We start from the raw sequence: 25,177 nt of genomic DNA, 5'->3' as shown, positions 1-25,177 counted from the left end.
TCGTCGGTGCGTCCTTCAAGGGAGGCGAAAAGGCGAAAATAAAAAGCTGCTAAACAAGCTGCCGTGCCGTGACACGCCACACATTCGCAATCGCGAGCGCCGGCGCAAACACACACACGGACGGAGTGTGTGTGTGTGTGGTTGGTGCCCGTGAAAAAGGGGTTGAAAATCTCGTCTGAGGCCCAGGCCCTGGGACGTGTTTCCATTGTGACACGCTTTCCTTCTCGCTCACTCGCCTTGTATGACGCGAGCGGAGTGTGTGTGAGGTGTGTGTAAAGCTGTGAGCGACATACTCATTGCACTCATGCATTTTTTTTTGCACACACAAGGCCGCCAGACGAGGCATGGCGGCTCACAGCCCGTTTTGGGCGCGTCGGGTTTCTAGTCCTGGGCTGGGCTGGGAGTGCATTATCGCACACAGCGACAGAGTGCAGCTCGTAGAGACACGCACACGCACGAAGCTCGCTCTCCGAGTGCGTCAATTATCGCCGTCTTCGACAGCATTCGATGGGTTCTTGGCCGCCGGCCCGATCGAGGGCTTTGAGGGCGGTCTTGACACTTGCCCTCAAGGGGGCCACCAGAGAGAGAGGTCGCAAGGATTTGTGCATTAGACAGTGTCCTGCTGCTGCCGGTTGGTAGAAGGCGCTTGCTGTCTGGACCTTCTTTTAGGGTCTTCTTGCCTGCAGCCGAGTGCACTTGCACTTGCACAATGCACCACACTGACATTCCTGTGTGTGGCGAGACCGGAATTCTTCGGCGACGTTCTGACCACAGGACTTGCTCTGAGCGGCGGCCACACCTTATAAGGCGGAGCGTCGTCATATCACACACACACACGGACGAAACTGGTTCGGCTTCGGCAAAGTGCAACACCGATGAACGAGATCGATTCACAAGAAGTTCTTCTCCGACGTCGTCTTTCGGTCGGTCCGCGCGCTTGGTCCTTAAATCCTGCTGGTCGCCGCACAAAATGCATCTTTTCGGGTTGGCTTTGGGACAAACAAAGCAGCCGCAGCAAAAAAAACCCGAACTAAAAAACGAACCGACGACACAATACGGACGCCATTCGGCGCGACCAAACCCGGCATAGAGTGTACTCGAGGATATTAAATTACACGTCGCCCCCCGTTGTCGTCATCAACCCCATCGTCTTCGTTTTTGCATCGTCTTCGGAAATGCGCGCGGCGGAAGAAAACGAAGCGAAAACGCAACACAAAAGTGACCACCAGTCAGAGATGGCGGTGAGTGAAAGAGAGCGAATGGGCGAGCGTGAGTGAGCGAGTCCACCAGAGTGAACACCGGTGAGAGTGAGTGAGAACGCTTCGCTGACCAACGGCGACGAAGGAAGAAGAAGACACGCGAGTCGATTCTCAAGATGGTTTCCGAGCTCTGAGTTTTAGCGACAATTTTTGCGCGCTTTTAAAGTGTTTAATATTAAAATGTTGTGAGGTTCAATTACCGTCTTTGTGAGTGTGAGATGCTGTGAAAAAGGGCGAATCATTCGTTGGAGATTCGACGCATCTATTTGCGTTGTAAACACACCACGGATAATTAGCCACCCATCGCACGTCGTCGTCCTGGGGAATGGTGCCCGGAATCCTGCGGTGCGAATCGATTTTTCACACACACAGACGCGCCTGGGGATCGCAAAAAGCATACCATTCGGCGTGTGTCGCCAAAGGGCCGCTCGCGACATGATTATCAATGTGCATTGGTGGGTTTTTCCGACAGATGCCGTGGCGGCCACTGAAGCGTGCGGTGCGGTGCGGTCAGCGAATTATTATTTTTAGTGCACACCCTGGTTCCCCCGGAACGTACCCTTTTCAGGGTGCGGGGTGCGCCACCTTCGCCTTATGTTGCAACAATGCCCGAATGCCCGAGTCCTGACGCCCGGACTGAAAAAAGACACTGGCCAACTGACCGTTTCAATCCGGTACAAATATTCTTCACCACGCATCAGTCGCGCGAGAGACGAAAATCCGGAGCCACGAATCGGGCCGCCTATCGGACCCGTTCCGATCGGATGCTCAGGGATGCCCCCGTGCTGTGCTCCACCCCGAGAGTGTGTTTCGATTGTAAAAACAATCGATTTGTTTCCGAGCGCGCCCGCGAAGAATTGTTTCCGAGCGGGAACGGCCAGCCACGAACCGGGACCTCCTGCTGCGTTTCTTGGCGTGCTCTGCGTTCTCTCTCTGCGCGGTTTATTGTTAACCCGCCGCCGACGGTGCCGTTTTGGGTGGTCTCGAGTTTATGGAACGAATTCGCCGGTTGGTGAGCCGTTCAAAGGAAGATGATGGTCGAGGTTTGGCGATTGGAGGCTCCGAATCCGACTCGGCTCGTAATAGCGGATATTTTTGTGCTAATCCGTGCCGTAAATGTAACGTAAGTCCTTGCGTCATAACTCAAACCGGTGAATCGATTCGCGGTTGCGGTCCGCCGCAGATGGCGAGTCGTCAATTAATTTTATTTTAACAATCCATGAAACAATCCGTGTCCCAACCATGTTTAGCGCATGCTTTTCACGCCGGCCCTTCTAGTGCCGGCCCCTCTTGATTGATTCCATTCCTCGGGGCCGCGTTCCGGCGCGGTGAAGCGGAAACCACTTCCCGGCACGGCGGCGGCGGCAGCGTTGTCACCCCACGCGGCGGTGACACTTGCACGTCGTTGACAGTTTGTTTGGTTAGGAGATCAAACTCCGACTCACCCGAAATGGGTGAGGGTTTTCCGAACGGAGGGAGTGATGAGACAGAACCCGTAATGCCTTGTGAGGGATGGGATTAAAATTAATTAACAATCCTACCACTAACTCCTTGGGGAGAACGCACCGCAAATGGAGAGTTTCTATTCCGTTTGATGTCCTCCCGGTATCGACCCCTGATGTGTTCCCTGGTGGGTGCGCAGACCGTTTCTTTTCGCTTTTATTGTTATTACTCCAAGTTGGGTCCGTTTTTGGGGGGCCACACACAACGCCATCACGATTAGTGGATTTAGTCGTGATGGGCGGGTAAAAAGAAGCGAAAGGCACAGCCGGACTCCGGCAAGGCAGCCGATCTGCATAAAATGTAAATTAAATATTCTGCAGTCGAACGCGCCGAACTGCGGCGATTAATTAATAAACTGGCCCCATCATCGCCGCCCATCACACGCCACGTTTGGGCCACGGACAGACCATCAACCCCGACACCAACGGTGGCCACCGGCGGGACCACTCGTGACAGATCGCCGACGCGCGAGAAAAGCGAGGAACGTCCCTGGCGTTTGATCACTCTATTCACTCTGGCTCCGTGGCAGGGTTGTGAGTCCGACATCTGAGTCGAAAATTGAAAATCATTCGCTGCTACCGTCCAGCAGACGGCGCGACCGTCAGCAAAATAACAAACAAAAAACTCCAGCCAGCCAAGAAACAATGGACCTCCCACAAAACCCCGTGCGAAGAGGCTAATCACGGATCCGCGTGTGTGTGGGTACCGGATTTATGCGCTGTCTGTCCGGGCCGGCCGGGCTGACAGGACCCCGAGGCTTTATATTAGTTTATGATAATTAATTCCACCCGTTTTGGGGGGGTCGTTTCCTTCGAACTGGTGCTGCTGAAAGAACATTTCAGTGTCTGATTCAGTTACAGTGCCTTTTGCTGGATATTCTAGGCCTTAGGCCCCACCGTAGGAGAAAATCAATGCCTGACAGCTTGAAGAGTCATCGGAAGAGTTGGTAACATACATTCGAAGGTGTGTGCTTATCCTTGAAGCTTAAAAATTACATAACACGAATCGCGCGTTACATAAAAAGTTTTACATAAAACCATCAAGATGAGTGCCAAACGAACGCCCGTAAACCCACGGCGGACACGGGTTCGAGGGGGGTCTGCTGGTCAGCCATGCGATGACGCAGCCGGTTCTCCACAAGGTCCCGCTCCCGAAGGCACAGCGCCCAACAGGAGGCAGACTCTGTGTCTGTGTGTATTCAATTAATTAGCCATAAAATTTAATCTAATCAAAATCTAATAAATCATTCTTTATGGACTTTCGCTTCCAACAAAAAAGGAAGAAACAAACTCACACAGAAACATATTATCGTGGCAGGTATCCTAGGTTCCAGGAATATGTGTGTATCTATTTTTTTATGGTCTCCTCCATCCACCAGCGGCCACGGTTACCGTGGCTTCTGCATATCGCGTCCGTTTCGGGTTTTTACGAGTCACCTCTAACCCAAAAAACCGGCGCAGGGACCATGCTGTGAGGTGCGTCGCGAGTACCGGGTCGGGTAGAACTAATTAATACATCTGCGCCGGGACGTCGGGATCGACGAACGTCGGTCGGGTCGGTTGTCTATTTGTCTTGGAAGCTCCGGCTTCGATCGATCCGCTTCGGTTTCGTCTTTTTGCGGTCGAGCGTGGAATTGAATCATCCCGTTCCGTCTCTCGTCGGGGTGGCTCAGGATTAGAAGGTCCCGGCGGTCGTCGAAGCGCCACCCAGGTGAACCCTGAGGATACGCGCGCGCTGGCGCAACTCCGGGCCCCTCGTTCGTTCGTCTTCTCCATTTCAATTATTCACGATATTCCCTGTTCGGGGTGCCACCACGCCACCTCTGGGCCTTCTTCACCAAGCCCGATTTCTCGACTCGACTCGGGAAACAGAAAAACCGAAACCAAGAAAACGTAGGCCCGAAAGTACGTCAACAATGGGACCAGATGTGAGAGAGGCCCACGGACCGAGAGGGTGCCCCCGTGGGTCGTGTTTAGAAAACGGAAATCTCCCGAGAAAACGTCGGGTCGGTCCGGACGGGCGCAACCGGGGATTCCGTCATTATTAACGAATAATAATAATAACGGCCGGAGCGCCCATCATCGCCCGTCATCATCATCATCAACATCCATCGCGCGCGCTCTCGGTCCGGTCCTCGTCGTCGTCGTCCGGGTTGATGTTTTATGGCATATTAGAGACCGTTTTTCCGTGGCCTAGGCCCTTCTGTTCTTGCCCTTTCTTCCCAAACCGGCGGACCCACCGGCGTCCGTCCGGACCATTGCCTAGGCTTTTCCCGCTATTTCTTCCCGCTTTCTCTCTCACTCGCGCTCTGGCGCGCGCGCCCTCTAACCCCGGGGCGGCCTGTCGATTATTTATGATCCGCTTTCCTCTTCGTTTTGGTCGCCCTTCACCATCGCCCTTCGACGAACGATCGCCTGGCCGGCCGGGCTCCGAAAGTGGGCTCCGTTTTGTTAAACCATATAATTACATGTTTGTTTATTCTACGCTCGCCCCGATGCCCACGATCATCCGGCCGCCGGGCCGCCGAATGGGATGAGATTAGGCTCTCGTTACAATGTACGGGAGAGGGCTCCAGGATTGCGCCGGGAGTATCATATGATCGAGTGGCGGGTAACGACCATCCATCGACGTATCGATTATGGCTGAGAACCTTCCGAGCAGGGTCGCCCGCGGTTTGCTCGCTCACTCGCTAATCAAGTCATGTCCGCAGAGTCATGGAAATGTGTCACACAGACGATGATGGATGGACGTCGGGTGTGGCTAATGATGGGAATGGATTTCGAGTAGCATTTGTCAGTGCGTGATAATTGGTGGCTGTGGCGCCGGGCGGTTAAAGGGATACCCCCGGCCAGAAAGGGTTGTTGTGTGTGTGTGTGTTTGCGGAGGGAAAGGACACTCGTTGGAGCCAGGGGTCTGATCAATCACTTCCGGAGGGCCACGAATTTGATGTAGGTTTACGAAATCTTCAATCAAAGTTCATAATCACAAGTTCCTAAAACATATCAAACATAGACTGCTGGCCTAAAAAATAGGTAACAGTATTTAAGCTGCATTATTTGATCATTTTTCAAAACCTATTGCATTCATTACAATGATAGCACAAAATAGTAGAACTAAAAATAAGATAAAGATAATTTAAAAGAGGTGAAAAGTTCCAGGAATTCCCTCATTACAATAGAAAGCAGTTAAAAGTAACTGGCCAATAAAAAAGGTAAATCTGTAAATAAGGCAAATTTTAATGAAATTAAACGGGTTACACTTTTGCGAGTATCAAAATTCAATATTTTATTTTAAAATTAGTCGGTATCCACCGTTGTTTTGGAGCACTTTATAAACTCTTCGTGGCAGCGAATCGACCAAATCCTGAAAAGTTTTTACTGGAATGGAATACCAGTCTTGCTGCACTTTTTGCCACAACTCATCTTTGTTTGAAAACTCTTGTCCAGCTAACTTTTGCTTCAAGGTATTCCACAAGTTTTCAATAAGGTTTAAGTCAGGACATTGACTTTACCTAGGCAAAACTGACACATTATTGCCATCAAACCACGATTTCATAAGCTTCGACATATGCTTGTGTCACTGATAAGTGACGCCAGCGAGCGGCGCAAGAGGGCGCTGCCGCCAGCCGAGAGGACGCTCGGTCCAGGTGTGGAGTACGGATGACAAACCACACGGATCGAGCGTTCTGCAGAGACGAGTACGAATCAGAACGGCAACGCCGAAACTAGTAAAAATCCTTACAGGAGTAAATTTGTACAAGTTTCTGGGTAGAGCCCAAAATAAAAACAGTTTATTCGCGACAGCTTGTGATCGTTTTCTTGTTGAAATATCCATCTCAGTGGCATGTCTTCTTCTGCATAAGGCAGTATAACGTCTTCCATGATTGGCTTATACTCGAGAGCATTCATGGTGCTCTTTACTCTGAAATAGGGACCTATACCAGATCATGAAAAATATCCCCAAATCATGATAAACCCACCTATGTGTTTAAAATTATTTTTTTGTAAACCTGGGATGGAATTATTTGCTAGCAGGTCGTCAAACATTCCACTGAGAGTCCGAACGAAACAAATTTATTTTGGTTTTGGTATAGTGGCACTTTTCTTTCAATTCGCCCTGGTACATTAGCTTCTTGCAACCATCTATGGACATGTTTTAGGCTAATAATGTTATTTATTACTGAGCAAATCGTTCTGGACGAACCAAATGGATCCGCTTTGGCCAAAATGATATGCGATAATCTGCGGTTGGGTTGGTTTTTCTTGGTTTGCCTCGCGTTCCCTTTGTTTTTTTGACAACGAAGCACAAAATTTACTGATCTTCCTAGTACTTTGGCGATGCCTTTGTACGTCGCGCCTTCGTTACGCATATTTTTCACAATCTTGCTTTGCTCAACGTTTGGAAACAACGTTTTTTTTAAGATTCACAATTGAGAATTGATTGTAGCAAGAACAAATAAACCAATTCCTTCCAAGAAGTCGGAAGAAATCGCAGCCTATACAACGAATTACCTATTTTACCATGGTGATTACTGGTTTAGTAGTGGCTTGAGTACAGCTCAAATTGTACCAGCTTTACACAATTACCTATTTTATTGGCCAGCAGTGTATGTTGATTCTTGATGTTGGTCAAGTCTACGATGTGTTATTCGGAAGTTATTCGTTTTCCAGAACATATTTGTGGCTTCGTCTTAAGACACTAAAAGGTTTACCGATCAGAATGAGTGAGAATGTTTGTTGAGCACCAACTGATCTTTAAAAGTCAAATTGAAGAACTTATAATTAAACTGGAACCGAAGCGCTGGCTTGAAGTGTTTCTCGAGAAATGATCCGGCATTTCAATGAGACACTTTGCAACGGTCTCACAGACCGGATACATGTTTACGACTTGTCGCGGCTTCATTTTGTGGTCCCCAAACAGCGTTCCCGCCCCGCGAATCACGATCCGCCATCTCACAGGGACCGGCCGTGATTGGTTTCTCGCAAATTGCATCTCTTGAGACACACCGAGTTGATTGAAGCCAACCGCTCCCCCCCGCGCGGCCGGAGACTCCCGGCCAGTCCCGGCTATCGAAGGACTTGCGGGGTTGGTTGCGTTTCGGGTTGTGACACTTTTTCCCCCGACCGACAACGGCGATTCGCTGAATGTTGTTTCTGCCACCGCGTCGGGCGCCAGTTTCGGGCGGATTGGCGCTTCTAAGCATTTCTTGCGACACCGGGGCCCTCCCCGGGGCACAGGACCATAAATTGATCTCGGGAGTCCCTTCAACACAGCTCCAGTGCCAGATCGAACGCGGACAGACAGTGAGTGAGACAGAGAGAGAATTTGTTGGCAAATGTCAGCGCCGACCGAAATGGGACAGTAAGCGAAGGAGCGCCCGACCTGAGACAGTGACAAAACAGAGACGCACCGCACCGGAGACACGGAGCACGGACACGCCAAGAAACAGGCGCTCAACAACTGGAAAACATCATCAGCCATCAGATCGATATCAGCGCAGCGTTCGGGGATCTCTGTGTCTGTCTGTGTCTGTGTAGATTTGGATTCCGACACGCCACGCGGTGATGGGGCGGTGATTGGGTTGCGTTCTGTGGTTGTCTTGGGTGCCGTCGTCGATTTTGGGGTGGCCAGCCGGTACCAGCACCACACCGGCCCGGCCTGCGGAATGTGTTGCCCGAGCCCCCCCGATCCGACGGCGTTTGGCGTTTGAATTCCTTTTTCGGTCTAAGACTTTTTTTTCCCCCGTCCTTTCCACACCGCCGAAGGGAGCCCCGTGCCCCGGGCTGCGGATGACGCGGTCAAATAGACGCCGCACAACGCAATCGACGAAATGTCGATCGCCGCCGTCGTCAGGCGCTCAGCGCCAGGCGGAACCGGAGAAAGACTGTTTGACATAATAAAATGTGTGTCTTTTTTTTTTTTTTTAGTCGGTGTGTGTGTCCTTCGCTTCTCTAACGTCTTTTGTGCATGTTCTTGTGTCCTTCGACAGACATTCGACAGCTCGTCCCTGCCCGCTCTTCTCGCCCGGCCGCGCTTGTATATTTTATGTGCCACCGCTCTTTGTTTGGAGGAGTTCTTTGGAGCACCCAGAATATCAAACCCGTCCGCTCCGTCTCGTGGATTGACAAGTGGTCCAAGCGGCGGTGCTGGCAGTGGGGGTGGTGGTGGTGGAGGTGGTGCCCCCCCCCCCATCCTCAGGGACTAAAAGATGCACCATCGTCAAAGGCGAGCATAGTTTGGTTAGAGAACGCCAAACCCCTCCGGGATGGCAAGTTATGCTGGCACTCGTCCCCCCCCCGGAATGGGCCCCGGAATTAGAGTTAGAGCACGGAACACGGAGCGAAGACCAAAAACAAAAAAAAACCTGAAACTCATTCCTATCAGTTCAGACACAGCAACATGACATAGCGACGAGAAATACGGGCGCCAGGGACCGAAAATCGCAGGGACCGAGCGCCGACTGTCCGACGAAACAATCCGATCCCGCTCCCATGTGGCATGTGGCGTAGGAGCATAATTTGATATGATTTGTGCCCGGGTTCTAAATCATGTTCGGCGTCGGCGGCGACGACGATGGGTTGCCTTTTTCTTGCGCTTCTATTTTGTGGAATCAATTGAAGAGAACGCCCTTCGGCTGGTGGCAGCAAATTGAGTTAAAATTGAATAATTGATAGAGCAAGTCCGAGTCCGATGGGCTTGGGTTGCATGCGGGTGAACCCGAACTCCGATTGGCCCGGCTCCGACTCGATTGGTCCAAAGTTCCAAAATCTCTCCGACATTTTCGAATCCAAAGATGTCAATCTAAATTAATTTTCCCCAACGAATCGTGTGTGCGCATTAATGTTGCGAACCGCCCAGGATTTGCGAGACCACACTCTTTATGTGGAGCCAGTTCGTTGCTCTATAAAATGATCCTCCCCGGCCGGCCGTTTATGGCCCAGTGCGCTGTTCCGGTGCAAATCTGTTCCGGCGGGCCGTCGTTGCGTCGGCTTTTATTGCTCGCCTTTCCGGCCCCGGACTTCGAATCCAGCGGGACCAGGGACCGATAAACGATCGGTCAGTCAGCAGCTCTGGCCTCGGCGAAAACCTGCCGTGGGTGGCAGCGCCTAGCGCAGGAGATCAGCGTCCTGGGCGACCCAGGTCTTCGTTCCAGAGGCCGCCGCCCAGGTCTATCGGAAGCGATCGGGATGCGATCGGAGGCGCGTCCACGACATCGAGCGACGACACAATGGCGTCGGTCTGGCGCACGCTCTCTCTCTCTCTGGCGATGCAAAAAGCCTTCCCTGTCCCGGTCGGCCAGCGTGGAAAAGCGTGACCAATTTATCCAGACCCCCCCCGATCCCCGGCACGATTCGTAATCATTTAAATACCAGCGCCCAGCCAGCGACGCCATCGTTGCTCTGGTCCGCCTCGGAAAAGGTCCGGCCCGCAAAGCTTTCTGCTCCAGCTTTATCATCAGCCAATCGTCTGCGGCCCCAAGGTCCCCCCAGACTGACTCGTGAATCCTCGCCGGGCAGCATCTTCGCCTTCGGTCTAACTTTCCGTCGTCGCCGGAGTCGCTATCTTGATGATGGATCCTTTCCGCGGCTCGGCCAGGGCTCGACCAAACAAATAATTCATAAATAATTGTTGGCTGCCTACTGGCGCCTTGCCGTGTGCGGACGCTCCGGACCCGGCTCCGGAAGGTACGGAAGACGCACACACACGCGCTGTGGGTTCCGAAAAATCATAATTTTCCCCGCTGCGCCACAGCGCAGAGGTGTCCACTTCCACGAGGCGCCTGGGATCGGTTTTGTGTTTTATTCTCTTCTACGCCTTCGGTTTGTTTCTGTTTTTTTTTTGTTTCGGGATCCTCCAAATGTAGCAATTAAGACGCGAGGGACACGAGTGGGTTTACGGAGGGGCTGCTTTTGAAATATGTTTGCGGTTTCGGAGCGAAGAGACCACCGCCGCCTTCGTGGTGGGGTTCCGCTTCATAAACCAATCCGGCACTCCGCGAGGGCGCGATGGGGCCCAAAGGAGGCTAGTTATGTTAACAAGTCCACCAATAAATATGCATCCCAACGAGGTGCCCTGGGCCGGCCGGCTGGCGCGTGAGACTTTGTTCGATTCGCCTTTCGCCCGCGTTCGATTCGGCCGCGGAAGATGAGTACTCCCCCCCTTCGCCCGGGTTTCGGGGTGGTCAGCCGGTGGGGTCTTCTTGGGTGGCCCCAGTAAGCAGCAAGCGGTCTGCTCCATACGGGAGCAGCCGTCCGACTCGGATCGGCGGCGGCGACATCCTTTCCCGGATTGGCCTTCTTTTTGGAGTGAGCCGCTGTTTGGAGGATCAAAATTTTTATCTTAAAAGTAATCCGCTAACCCGGCACCCGGGGGGGGGAAACAGGGTGGTGGACAATAAAATTCCATCCGCCCGATACCGGCCGCCGATCGTAAAACGGTACCGGGCGCAGCCGCAAACCCGGTGTGGCCCCGGCGCAAAACGGCGTTGGGACCGTGAGCGTGAGACCTTCCGGCCTTGGGTGAAAATCGGCTTTAGATCGGGCTCATAAAGAGTGAGCCACCCGAGCGAGGACTCGTGACGTGTGTGTGTGTGTGGTGGAAAATTCAGCCAAATAATGAAGTCAGAACGAAACGAAAGAGTAAAGAATAAGGGCCAAGGCCCGGACGAAACAGGACTCACACCTGTCCCGCCCGGGGTACGATGCCGGGTGGCAGCAAAGGCGAGGCGGGCGAGGGGGTACATAAATCGACGGCGCCTCACGATGATGATGGCGCCTCACGTTAGCAGAGCACAAAACGGTTCGTCGCTTGGCCGGCAGGAGCTTGGCAGGAGAAAATTGGACAGCTAAAACAAACAATAAGGCGCTCGGCCGGGCTGGACTGGGCCCTCTGTGCGCAATTATGGCCGACGGGCCGATGGGCTTCGGGAGGTGGAGACGATCGCCCCGATGGACCCTGAGTCGGACCACGAACGATAATTATCAATTACTCCCGGCCGCCCGGTTGACGTCCGCTGGCGATGGGGCTCTCGCGTTAGTTCGGGAACCTTGGCCATCCTTACTTTACGTCATTTTACTCGAACGAGTTACGAGTTAAGTTACGAATTTGAACGGGTGTGGAATTGAAAGTGGCACACAGTTGACAGTTTCATTGAACGACATAAACGAGATAGAAAATGAATCAATAATAATATTTAATTCTCTATTACATGGGAATACTATTCGTATTTGTATTAACGTATTTGTTTTCTAAAATGCTGCAATGGAGCTCTGGAAATGAGATTGGTCCTTAACCATTTTTCTAAGTTCTTAACCCCGCAAGGCCCAAGTTACGAGTTTGGGAAGAACTCAACATGAAGATGGCAGCACTAGCAAATGAATGCTATTGAATTTCGTTGTCAACCTTCTGAAAGTTACTTACCAAAGCTTCACCCACTTTGCAGTTTTGTGTAACAATCGTTTGAGTGAGATGATCTTAGTCTTTTTTTGGGAAAATGGACAAAATCGAGTATCAAGGTGTCCTTGGATACTGGGTTTTGAAAGGCAAAGGCAGGGTGTTCCATCACGACCCATACTATTGAAATGTTGCATTACTCCGCCATTTTTCAGTAGATTTTGACAAATGAACAAGATTTATTTAGAGTATAGAATGCCGTTTGTTAACAATTCACTCAAAATACAAAATCGATCAAATGACCGCCTCCATTAGACACACAAAAAGCGGCCCTTTTTGCTGAAAGCATTGAAAAGCATTTTTCATTGTATTTGACAATATTTCGGTAATAGACAACGTAATAGCAGCAATTCCCGCTGTGATGTTATCTTTCAGTTCTTTAATGGTCTTCGGTTGGATGGCATCAGCTTTACTCTTCAAATAGCCCCACAGAAAGAAGTCAGAAGAAATTCGGCATTAAAAAGCAAGCAAGCACAGTTTTCACTGTTGAGTGATTATTTTCAATGTAGAGCGCTACAATTTCAGAACGCTGTTTTACTGTAAATTGATCTATAACTATAACAACATAGATTGACGTTTCAGAATTTGACTGATTTGTCAAAATCTACTGATAAATAGCGGAGTTATTTAACATTTTTATAATATGAGTCGTGATGGAACATCCTGTATAAGGTCAAAGATGAGTTGAAATCTGTGCCGGGGACTCTGCACCATCATTTGCCACGGTGTAATGTGAATGAATTTAAACGTGGCGCCGTAAGAGCTTGGGAGATGATGATCGATCGATACGTCCAAATACTGCAACTACCGGTCAAAACATCGCCACAGTGGTCCTAGACGACCACCGAATTACGGTGTGACAGATAGCAGAGGTTATTTATTTATTTATGTATTTATTTAGTATAAAAGTAGACAATGGGCAACAGAGCCTAGTTGACAAAGAAAAACTTAACTAACTTAAACAGAGCCCTAGTTAACCTAACAGTGCATCTGGTGATGACGAGGACAATAAACTGGTAACCAGACATTAAAAGGACGCGAGATCAGTTTCCTTGATCACGACACTGACAAATAGACATGTTATGGTCAATATGGGACGAACACAGCTTATACGTACGGCACTTAGACCAATAGTTATAACCAATGCCAAAGGACTTCGTTTTGTTTCCTTTTAAAAATAATTCGTGAAAAAAACCGAAATAAATCCTGGTTAGTTCGAAAAAGGTAGTTTTTCTGGTGTCCCTTTTGCTGGTTCAAAATGTTTCAAAATAATGTACTCACAGATTGGAGGTGGACCCCAAGCGAAACACAATCGCAATCTGATCCACAGCCGCAACCAAGCCCCAAAAGGGGGGAAATGAAGTGAATAGCGCGTAACTTCACCACGAACCGTGAGCTCGGGCAGCGTAACAGTCACTCAAGAAACGCTAATTGACTGTGAATTATTCCTAATCGACTCGCCCGACTCGATGAGTGGAGAGCGCGAAACCGAAGCCAACCACCCCGGGCCCGCCCCGGGGACGATTTGTTCGACCACCGATCCGGATGGCCATTAATGGGGTTACAAAATGTACATTTTATTTCTCATAATACCCGGACCGCGGTGTGGGAATATCGCGCCGGCTGGTTGGTGCGATAAGTCGGCTCGCGATCGCATGGTTCCAGTTTGGTTGGTTTCGGTGTTTTTTGCTGCTGCTGCCACCCGTGCCGTGTATAATTTATGCCGTGAGCTATCCGCCCGCCACAATCACGGCCCGGTGCCGGTGAAGCTGTTGAAAGCGTTGTTAGACAAGCCAGGGGCCAGGGGAACCAGCATTATCGGGCTCGGAGCGAACGGCGTGCCGCGCGAAACGATCGCTGAGCTGAGCTAATGTTTCTATTAGCCCGCCCTATCAACCGGGCGCTACTAATAGATCTATGTTTTCGGGCGAGAAGTCGATTGTAGTCAGCCCGTTCCGTGCCCGATCGGCCCGGTGGTGATCGGAGGGGCTGGTGAATCCATGTTTCATGGATGTTTCGTTTTGGCACGACTTGGCGGCGGCTTATGACTGTTAAATATTCAACCGGACAACGGAACACGAAACGCTTTTCCAGAGCAATTCGAGCAGCGAATGAGCAATTCACTAATAGTTTTCTCTCTGTTTTCTCTCTCTTTCTTTCCAATGTTTCCAGGTAAGTGTTCAGCTTTCATCAGTAACGATTGATCACTGTAGCAGCTAACCCCATATGCATGAGCGAAACCGTGGCGCAACGAATCGGCACCGAAAACCGCGCCCACAGAAGTATCATTCCACCGGCCGGGGGGGGGGGTTGGGGGTGCGAGGGTAGCTGCGCACCCGTGTCGATCGATGGCGATCCGATCGAGTCGACAGGATCGTCACCGATCGATCCGCGGTCCGTTCTACGTTTTCTGGGAAGCGAGCTTCTTCTCTCTCGCTGGTCCCAGAGGTCCACCCTTCGCGGTGGGTGGGTAGAGGCTCCCGCCGGGCCATCCGCCGGGGCCATCACCGTGACCGGCGCCGTCCAGAGGGGGGCGTCTCCCGGTCGCCGAAAAACCAGGGCACCGTTTTACGAGCAAAAACCAAAGTCACAAAAAATGGGGCAGCAGCAGCGGAGGAGATGCGGCTCCAATGCGCCGTCCGGATCCCCACACAAAATCGACTCCAAAGGGAGAAAGAGAGAGAGAGAGAGAGAGAGAGAGACGGACGGACACACACACAACAAACAAACACTGCACAACATTTTCGGGTCCAACGGGCGCCACATTATTTATGTTGATTTCTTCGATAGAGGACAGTTTTGTGGCCGTTCGCCGACGATGATCGCTGCACCTGAAGGGCAGGCAGGGCAGGACGGAAGGATGGCAGGCTGGCTCGCTCGGATCGTGTGGTGTGCCTGTGGATTCGTTTTCGGGGTTCGGGGAGACAAAAAAGATTATACATATTTCTTTTATGCTTTCCACGCATCTTCCGCGAACCGCGTTCGTAGCTCGTGCTGGCGTTTGAGTCTTTCTCTCTCTGTCGCTTGGGTCCCTTGCAGGAAGCATCACCCCCACCGAGGGCGCCGCTTCTTCTTCTTGCTCCCCCGATTCCCCCTTTCACGCTCTTTCATCCCTTCGCAAAGGACTTTCTCTGCCGTTCTCTCTCTCTCTCGCCAACCGCGAGTCCTACGGTGCAGAGGGGATACTTCTGATTAAATCGCTACGACGACGGCGGCGGCGGCGACGTATTTGTTTTATGCGTCGGGCCTTTCGTGAATTTTGTTCTCTTTTGGCGCTGGTTTTTTGCCTCCTCGTCCTCCCGTGGCTATCCCCGTGAACCTGGCTATGAACCTGTCGACGGCGGCGCCCGCTGCGGTCCCGGGTGCTCGTGCCCCAGGAAGAGATCCAGGCCACGCCGCGAAAAAAAAAATGAGGGCCCCCACGGACCGACCGGCAGACGCCACAGACCCTTGACGTTCCGGGGTGACCTGCGGTGTGTCGTTTCCCATCGCGCGTAATAATGTCCTGCAGCAGCATCCGTGTGAACAGCGTGTCCCGTAAGGCCGTGCGTCCGGAGAGTGCGATGCAAATTGGGGTTCCCGGGCGCTGTAAAATAATGATCCCCTGGGCCCCAGGACGGGCCCCAATTTGCATCGATCGCGCCACGCTGCCACGAGAAGTGGGCCGTCCGTTCTTCAGGGGGCTCTCCACGGCAGATCGCCCTGCGGTGAATATTGATGAGGGGGGATCCGCCATCGATCGATCGATCGGGCGCAGCATCGGCTTTGCGATGAGTCAATACACGATCGACACGGCGAGATATCGGCGCAAAGCGATGTCCACCACCGAGAGCAGTCCTTGAAGGAAACATAATTTAGGGCGCCTTGTAGAGCGCCCGTCCCGTCCGGGTCAAGAACCAGTTTCGTCGCATCGCAACTGATGGCGGCGGCTTACCGCCGGCGACGTGGGATACAATTTGGGATTCCACAATTTTAATTACTCCATTCAAATCTGGCCGCCGGATCGGATCGGCACCATCATCATCATCGTCTCAGTGGAATCATCTCGGTTCGGCTTCCTCCTCGGTCCGGTTGACGACATTTTTAACATTTTTGTTCGCACGATCACGATCGACTCATCGGCGGCGGCGGCGGCGTCGATCCTGAGAGCGTGAGCGAATCGCACAGCAAGGAAGACCATCCGCACAGCACAGCGTTTGGGTTTTATAGCGTTCCGTTCTTGATTTCTGCATATTAATTGTCGATAATGAGCAACTAGTGGACCACCCCAAACGCGCGCTTCATTCACAGTTCGCTGGCCATGAGCCGGCCCTAATGAGACCGGGCCCCGAACCGGGGACTCGCTCCGATCTTCGGCTTTCCGGACCGGACCGGAATCCAGGGCTTTCGACACCCCAGACCTCCGCGGAGACCTCCGCGTTGAAAATCGAATTCCGGCTTCAATCGGCGAGGTCGTCGGTGGTCGGTCAAGACGAGGTTTGGTTTGACAAATCATGTCGTTAGTGCCGTGCACGGAGAAACATGGCAGCCTCCCATGGGGAGCGTCTTCATTAGAGCACGCCACCGGGCAACCTTGGGCAACCTTGCAACGAGTGAAAGAAAACGCTCCTCGAAATTGAACTTGTTAGGCTCGTGGCCACTCGTGGAGAAGCGTCTGCCGCCGAGTGGCACCGAGTGACACTCCAGCGGGGGCACAAAAGATTAAAGGGACGAACGTACGGTGTGTTGAGATGTTTCCGATTTGCATATTCCCCAAGTGCGCGGGGATTCCATTTATTCTGCGCCTTCATTATCTGCGCTTCGCGATATTTGCCTAATGATAACATCTTCGCTATCTGAAACTGATAACTGAAATGGCCCGGCTTCAGTGAAGTGAACGTTTTATTTGCACGAAAAACCCTCCCTCCAACTAAAGCTTCTCCGTTTGGTTGGACGCCCGAAATCGGCGGGTCCCAAAAAAAAATGCCAAAAAATCATCATCATTCGCGGCGATCCATTAATCAACGAAAAACGGCGGCGGCCGAACATTGGAATTGGACAAATATTCTCTCGTCAGAGCCGCGCGAAGGAAGGAGGAAGCGGAAAAAGGCGGCGGAACTCACTGGCAATGCTTAGGGCAAACAACTAATCGGTCGCGGCGTGTTTTACAAGAGCACTGGCCGGCACCGAACAGGACGACAGCGACGACGCCGAACCCTTTTTTCGCGCCACGATTCCCCGGGGCCGAATTCTTCGACAAAGTTCGGCCTGTCAAACTGTCAACCGGTCCGGCCACTGGGACCAATCACTCGCTGCTCTCGGCCTCGGAGTGTCCTTGCGCTGGGTCCGCGTTCCGGTGAGGCCAGTGGGGCTAGATAAATTACCCGGTCCGTAGCCCCGGACAGGCCGGCCGGCCATACGGTTGTGGGATGAAAAATTTGATGTGGCATCGAGGGGGGCGCCCTTCGCCGTCGCCCCGTTCTCATCCCGCAGCTCGTCCGCAGTGCTGCTGCTCGTCTTAAGCATCCTTCGCGGGCCGCGGAGCGTAGCGTCGCGAACGCATAAATTGAATTCCGTCTGTCGGATTTGTGGCGTGCAAACGATATGTTTCGCGGTCTCGCGGTCTCGCGGAAAAAACGGAAGGAGAGCCCCCAATGTGCAAAAGGAAGATAATAATGAGATGGTAAGAAATCAAAGTTCGCCCGGCTGGTGGCGGTGGCGACGACGCAGCGGAACGAGCGGAGCGAAAGGTATCAATAATAATGGCGCCATTTATTGATTTATGCTCGATTGTTGTCAGCGAGACGCACGTTGTTGGTAGCCAAATGAGCGACATGCCGCCGGTCGGTTGGCAGATTTTGTACCGTTCCCCTGATCAAGCACAGTTGTTTATGGAATCTGATCGAACGTCCTGCGCGGCCCACAACGCATGGGATCGCTCCCTCTCAGCCGGATTGAGCCTTCGCGTTGTTTGTTTTATTTGTTAATTTTCGGTTCTGCATTTGTTTTTCTGTTTCTTTTTTGGTTTGCCCCGATTTCTTTCGCCGAGATCAAACAAATCACCCATCGTTAGACGCGAGAGTGTGTGTGTATTTTTTCCGTGTGCAAATGGACACGATTTTTCACCGATCCACCGGGTGGTCCGCCCGGTTCCCGATGTTCCCAGTGGACTTTCTTCGCGGACTTGTGCGTTGTGGCTTACACACGATGGTGGTAATTTGCTAAATGGATCATCGCCCGGTGGTCGTGGTGGTGGTTCCCATCGCTCGACCCGGTTGGAGAACCGAAAATTGATTTAATTAAATTTTCCCGTTGCCAGCCAGCCAGCTTTTTGGGGGGCTTCGTTTTACGGAACGGAACGGAACGTTTTATTAATGATCCCCGATCCCCGTGACTAGCGTGGCTAGGGATTGGGTTTAGCGCGGTGCTTTAGTTCCTTAGATGCCTGACGCGAAGCCTGAACACTGGCCCGGTAGGCTAGGCCCCGAATTAGTCCTTAAACAACAACCACCCTGTTCCCCTGTAACACAACGTTTTATTTATCAGTGTCATTAATACCCGTTTACTTTCTTATCTTCAAGGTTGGCGATGCCTCCACCGTTTGGGTATGTAACACTTTTTGATTTCTCTCTGTACTACACACGAATATTGAACGAAATGCTTCAACGCGGGCTCCGTCCGCGGGCTCAACGCAAACCCGATCGAAACACTTCCGATTCCGATCCCTCTCCGATCCCGCGCAGATCGAGGTAACTTCAACCCCAGAAAGGGATCTTCTTTTACGAACATCTCTGTGGTCGAGATGTGTGTGAGTTTTGAAACTGTGTAGATATTAGAGGTAGACTGCGAAGCGAGCGCCCCCCGGGGGGGGCCTTCCATCCTGGTGGTGGTCCTGTAAATATTTGCCATAAGTTATCCCTGCCCCGAGAGAACTAGTGAATGCCGCCGATGGTTCTGATGTTTATGTGCGCAGCATTATGGCACCGTTTGTGCGGATAATTAATGATAATAAACCCACGCAAGGGCCGGGTGGGGAGGGCACAGGGATAGCCCACCCACCTTGTGGGCGCCCGATGACCCACCCGTGGCCGCCGCCGCCGGGTGATTGTAATGATTACACGGGTGATCAATAAAAACGAGTATCAATAATGTTCGCCCGGTGCGATGAAGCGCCGGGCCGGACCATCGGACATGAAACGGAAATGCCGCCCTGGCGTCACTACACGGGGCAATTGCAGCGACGGCGGCGTCGAAGGCGGCGGCGTGAGCGAAACATAAAACACGCCACGGAGCGCAGCATCGCCAACGCCGACATTCGGTGGCCATTACCTGCGCAGTGCGCGCGCACAGCACGCGATTGTGAGCCCAGGCGATCATCCGGTGGTGGGGGGAAGGGAGCCGAGGAGTCGACGGATGCAACCGAGCATCTTCCCGAGCGGAAAGATTTATCTAAGCAAATAAAATGGAGCCCCCCAGTGCACTGCACTAAAACCCGAGGCCACTAAAAATGATATTAAATAAGACGCGCGCGGCGGAAGGCGATTAAAGCGAGCCAAATGAGAGAGCCCATAAAACGGGGCTCCTCAATAATATTCGGCCCCTTCCGTGTTACCGCAGCGAAGGGCAATCCGCAATTGCACCTCTTTTAACCGTCTATTAGCAGCCGATATGAGATTAATTTGCTCGGTGTGCGTCCAATCGGCTTGAAGTGGCTCGGAGAATTGTCGACCATTGATCGGCAAAAGCCCCATGGATCCCATGGATCCCATCGATGCCAATTCTTTACCCAACCGTCGTACCCAAGAATCGTTTAAATGAGTTCATGTCAGTGGTTTTTTGATAAAATGGACAAAATCGAGTATCGAGGTGGCATAAAATATTTATTTTTGAAAGGTAGTACGCCTAGGCAAATTAAAGATTAGTTTGGTTCTGTGTCTGGCACCACAAAGACGCGACGTTCGGGACTTCCAAATACTGTAAAAACTGTCGAAAACATCGCCAAAAATTCAGCAAAAGTTTCTTCGTTGGGTCGGAAACATAAGGCTGGGGATAAAGTAATCCATTATTTTCTAGGAAGATGCCTTTACTGATCGATATCTCGTGAAGCATCGATCGTACCGGTTCAAGTTTAGGCTTGTTTTAAACCTGACACTTTATACTTAAAACAATGTCTTCATTGTCTTTTGTTTGTTCCATCCGTTTGTGAGTTACAGGGTGTTAACAATGGAGGTCAACTAAGCAAAAATACGGTATATTTTACAGTTTTTGTCCGATAAAGGCGAAAATTCAAGCTAGGTGGCTGAAATTGTGCATGGTCTTTCTGGTGACGATACTTTAAAAGCTAGTAACGTGTAATTTTGGTTTCTTTGACCCGTTTCGGTTATTTTTTATGTTAAAGATACATCTGGCACGAAAACGTCGATAAAATTACAAAATTAATCAAAGTTGATCGGCTTGTTAGTAATCAGAGCATCGGCCAGGAGTTAAAGATTAACCATCAGAAAGTTTTAAGCCATTTGCCCACAGCTGGATTTACAAAGAAGCTCGATGTTTCGGTGGCACATCATTGACACCGAAAAACATGATGGCTCAAATTGGCATCTGCAAAGTTTTGACCAAACGGAACGAAATCGACCCATTTCTTAAACGGATGGGTACTGAGGATGAGGAATGGGATACATACGACAATACTGTGTGAAGTTGGTCGTGGTCTAAGCGTGCTAAAGCAGCTTAACTGGTGGCCAAACCAGGAAAAACGGCCAGGAAGGTTCTACTGGGTATATGGTGGGACTTGAAAGGAATCGTTTATTATGAGCTGCTGCCGCGTGGCTAAACACTGATTTATGATCTCTACCAGCAACAACTGTACCGTTTGAAGCTAGCGATGGGTTGGGAAGTTTTAATGTATCAGCCGTATAGTTCGGACCTTGCACTAAGCGATTGACGCCCTTTTCATGTTTTTACAAAATTTCCTGAATGATGAAAAGGTGAAATCAAAAAAGGATTGTGTAAAAAGATTGCTCGAGTTTTTAGCCAATAACGGCTAAGACTTCTATGACATAGGCATTCTGAAGCTACTTTTAAAAAGGCAATACATTTTCCAACAAAAGAGTGCATATTCGACACAAATGGGACAATTAAAAGCATTTTAACAATTTTTTACACGCAAAAATAATGTCCAACCTCATATTTTGAAGTCACCCGACGCATTTGTCGATGAGTTTTGAGTACTAAAACTATCTGTCCCAACCAGTTCTTCCGGCCGCGAAGCTCGAGTCCGACCACCGGGCGGGCTCAAAGTCGAATTCCCGGCGCCCATGGCGACCCCTTATAAAAGCCCCGCGGACGCCAGATTTGTTTTCCTGCCATCCCAGCGCCCAGCGTCCAGTTGGTTGGTGGGATTAAAAGGAAATATGTTATTATGCCACAGAAAGGGGCTTCGGGGTCCTCGGGGGTCCGGGAGGGATGCCGTCGCCGTCGTGGGCCGTCGTTTAAAGGAAGATGTTGTTGGCCCACACGCGGACCGGGCGCCAGGAATGGTGCATTTGCGTCCTCCGCATTGCCCGCGCCCTCCGGTGCGCTTTTCGGCCGAATACTGTCGTTCGTTCAGAACAGGTCCTCGGCGCGCAGCTTAAAGAGCGGCGCTTGTACCGCTTAAAGATCAAAGCAACCCGATCCGACGGCGACGCCAACCGGTGACGCCGAAACGCGTTCGCGTTCGATACGTACTTTTGCGATACACACGCAACGTCGACCACCCTGTTTCTGCCGGGACCCCCATCAGTTCACCCGAGGGGACAACCGGAAAGCAGCGGCGGCACCGGATGCCGCGGGTCGATAAAATCGTTCAAAACTTGTCTGCACCCCGCGCGCGCTAGCTGCTTCTTTTTTTGTCCATCTCACCCGGCTCGGCTTCGGGTCCGTCGGTTGTCCCCTTTGGCTTGGCGAGCTACGAATTTCTTCGCCAGCCCGAGCTGGCTGGACTCGCCCGATCAAGCAACGTATCAAGTTACTCCAGTCCAGTCCGGCTCGGGGCCAGGAATTTTCTCAAAGGTTTAATTTGTTGCACTAAACGCAACGCATCGCATTCAGAGCAGTATGGCACACATCTTCAATGTTGGCCATACCGTTTTGTCATTAAGAACTTGTAATCCTCCCCGATAACACGTGTAATCCGTGTCTTACCATCGCACGTACTGTACGATTGACGTAGCTCAGCTCTTTATCGATGATTAATGATCCCGGACGCCCGATGTAGGACCCCAAAAAGCCCGCCGTTTGGCCCGCCGTTAGGAGTGCCTAGGTCGGTAGGGCGTGTCTTGGGAACGACAGTGAAAACGACGAACCCCATTATCGCTAATTAGTCTCCAGGCTCAAGACGCTTCAAACGGCAACGGAGGGACCGAAGCCAACGAACCGGTTCGGCGTCGGATAGGGTGTTAGTAGGTGAGTTTCATGACCTCGCCGTGGCCCGTCAGTGTCGGTAAAATGTCACTTCCGTTCGTTCGGGATCCCGATCTTTATCGTACCGCGCTCCGATCGGTCGCTAGGCAATTTAATTGTGACACACCGAGGCCGCTGTTTGGGCCCCTTTAGGGAGCTCGATCTAGCCCCGGCAGAGGTGCTCAAAACGGGTGACACCTTCGCAGCGCAGCCACCGGAACGGCGCGACCATCAAAACGCAAGACTTACTTAGCAGGCAGGAGGCGAGGAGTGTAAAGCGAAGATGTTCCGTCACCCAACGCTCGGGCGGCCGGCGCACTTTGGGCCATAAAACGACGACGATGCCTAGGCAGGGAAGGCATAAAACCACACCACCACCACCACCGGGCCAGCGGCCACCGGGGCTAATTAATTAGCGCGATTACAGCGGCCGATAAAGCGGTTTATCGTCCATCATGATCATCATCATCGGCCGGCCGGCCGGCCAAATATTTACTTCCTTCGGGCGGTCGGTGGGTTCCACGGGTGACGGGTCTAGAGAGTGACAATGTCTTCCACTTTGTTCCCCGCGGTTTGTGACCCCGCGCCCGCGTTTACGATCGCCACCGTTCGCAACCACTTCCTGTGGCCCGCAAAACCCGAACTCGAAACAAACCACGCGGGAAGACAGAAGGGAAGAACAGCATCCTCCATCATCGCAGCGCCACATATCGATCAATCACGCGCCCGGGCTCGGGACCCGAAGCCCTAAGTGGCCCCCCGCCGACTTGCGGCCCGAGGTGAGGAAGGTGGTTGGAATCGGTTTAACGATCGCGCCACGATTAATTTCGGAACCTCGTTTGTGTAACGTTTAGAAACATGGTTCGGCCGCCGTCGCCCGCAGTCGTTCTACCAGGCAGCGAGCGGGTAGTGGCGGGGCCGCAGGAAAAAGATGATAAATGGGGAATCACAGCGCGCGCCATGCCGCCGCGCCGCGGATGAAGGCGGAAAAGTGGACGACGACGACGACGACGCCCATTAGATGGCGCTTGGGAATGTGCCGAGGTGGTTGGGCCGGAGGGAGAGACAGCGGGTGCGGGTCGCGATCGTGTGGTCGCAAGAGAAATGCCAAGAACGGCGGCGCGGGGCGAAGGCTACCGGGCCGCTCCGGCCGCGGGTTCGTCGTTTACGGCGCACCGAAGTCTTTTGTTTGTTTTGCGCGATCCGCGGACGATCGAAGGGTCGAAATAAAAGCCAAAATAATTGGTATCTAAACATATGTTAATACAAGCCACCACCACCACCACCACCACCACCGGTGGCTACCACCGCCGTCGCCACCACCGACCGATCGCCGGCGCCTCTCGAGAAACTCGCGAATTCTTTCGGCCCCGTTTGTGCTTCATTTTCTTCTCTTTTCGCTGCGACTTTGCGGCCTGCGAGTGGCGTCGCCCGTTCCAGGGGGTGGGGGCAGCCTTCTCGTGGTGGTGGCCAATAAGTTGTTCAATTGTTCCCCGGATCGCCGGCCCCGGCGATGCCGCGGGAGTCGGTGCATACTTTTATGGGCTGACTCTTTCTGGCTCTTTGCTCTCGTCCGTCCGTCGGTCCGTTTGGACACCAACGTGGAGCGTAGTGGTGGGGTTCCCCTTAGGCCACCCAATTCCGTGGTCAACCCACCGCATTCGCGTGCCCTTCCTAACCCTTCCGGCTACTGTTTCGCTGTTTGATTGCTTCGTTCCTCCGTTTAATTATTTTATATCAAATCGGTGTAGCTTTTACGATTATAACTGTTGCCCCCGGCGGGGGATTACCCCGGTCCCCCGGTGCGCCAACTGCTCTTTGTTTGTTTAGCGTTTGTTTGACGCGTCCGACTCTGGTGGCTTTGGCTTGCCTGAGAAAGTTTCGGGATTCCTCCTGGGGTTGGTTGCGAATTTTTGATCGCCCAGTTCGCTTTTGCACCAACCGCCGCGCACTGGAAGCGAACGGATGGTCGGTCAGTAGAAGATTAATTAGAAGCGTTTGAAGTATGTGACCTTGTGCCAGAGACAGGAAACAGTCGGCTCGTAACACCCGACGCACCGTGTTCCGGGAAGGAAACATGGACCCGGACTCGGACCGGATGTATTAAACCGGAGGGGGGCCGCGTAGGACGAGCACAAGTGTGAATGGAGTTAATTAAACTTTTTCGGGTCTAGCGTCGCGTTCTCGGTCGCGACGATGGGGATCCATCCATTCATGTTTTTTTTTCAGTTCTCTCTCCCTAGCTGATCGCCTTCTTGTGATCGCGCGCCCACCCGTGGGGATAGTGGAGAGTTAATGAAGAACCCCAACATTAATTGGGAGTGCGGAGAGAAATGTTCTCTACCAAAAAGCAGTTTTAATTTTGTTTTATAAATACCCTACGAATGCCCAACACTTCACTGTGTGTTGTACCTTTCGCGGCTTCACACCATCAAAATAATAATAAATTAAAGATACGAAAAACTACGAAACGATGCCGAAGCTGAGTCAAAGCTGAGAGAGTGTTCCACTTGGCGCTGCGACGGCCGGGGAGAGCGAGA

At 51.9% G+C, this 25,177-nt stretch overlaps 1 protein-coding gene across 1 annotated transcript in view; it reads left to right on the top strand.

Moving 5' to 3' along the window:
* The window catches only part of LOC128277545 (optomotor-blind protein), a 114,939-nt gene that overhangs the window by 48,036 nt on the left and 41,726 nt on the right, over window positions 1-25,177 (top strand). Inside the window, exon 4 of the mRNA XM_053016019.1 lies at window positions 18,776-18,799. Within this exon, the coding sequence (XP_052871979.1) occupies window positions 18,776-18,799 (24 nt within the window). The remainder of the gene's footprint in view (window positions 1-18,775; window positions 18,800-25,177) is intronic.

This window comes from Anopheles cruzii, chromosome 2 (assembly GCF_943734635.1).
Source record: "Anopheles cruzii chromosome 2, idAnoCruzAS_RS32_06, whole genome shotgun sequence".
NCBI classification, from domain to species: domain Eukaryota; kingdom Metazoa; phylum Arthropoda; class Insecta; order Diptera; family Culicidae; genus Anopheles; species Anopheles cruzii.
This window is presented reverse-complemented; position numbering and strand designations above follow the sequence as displayed.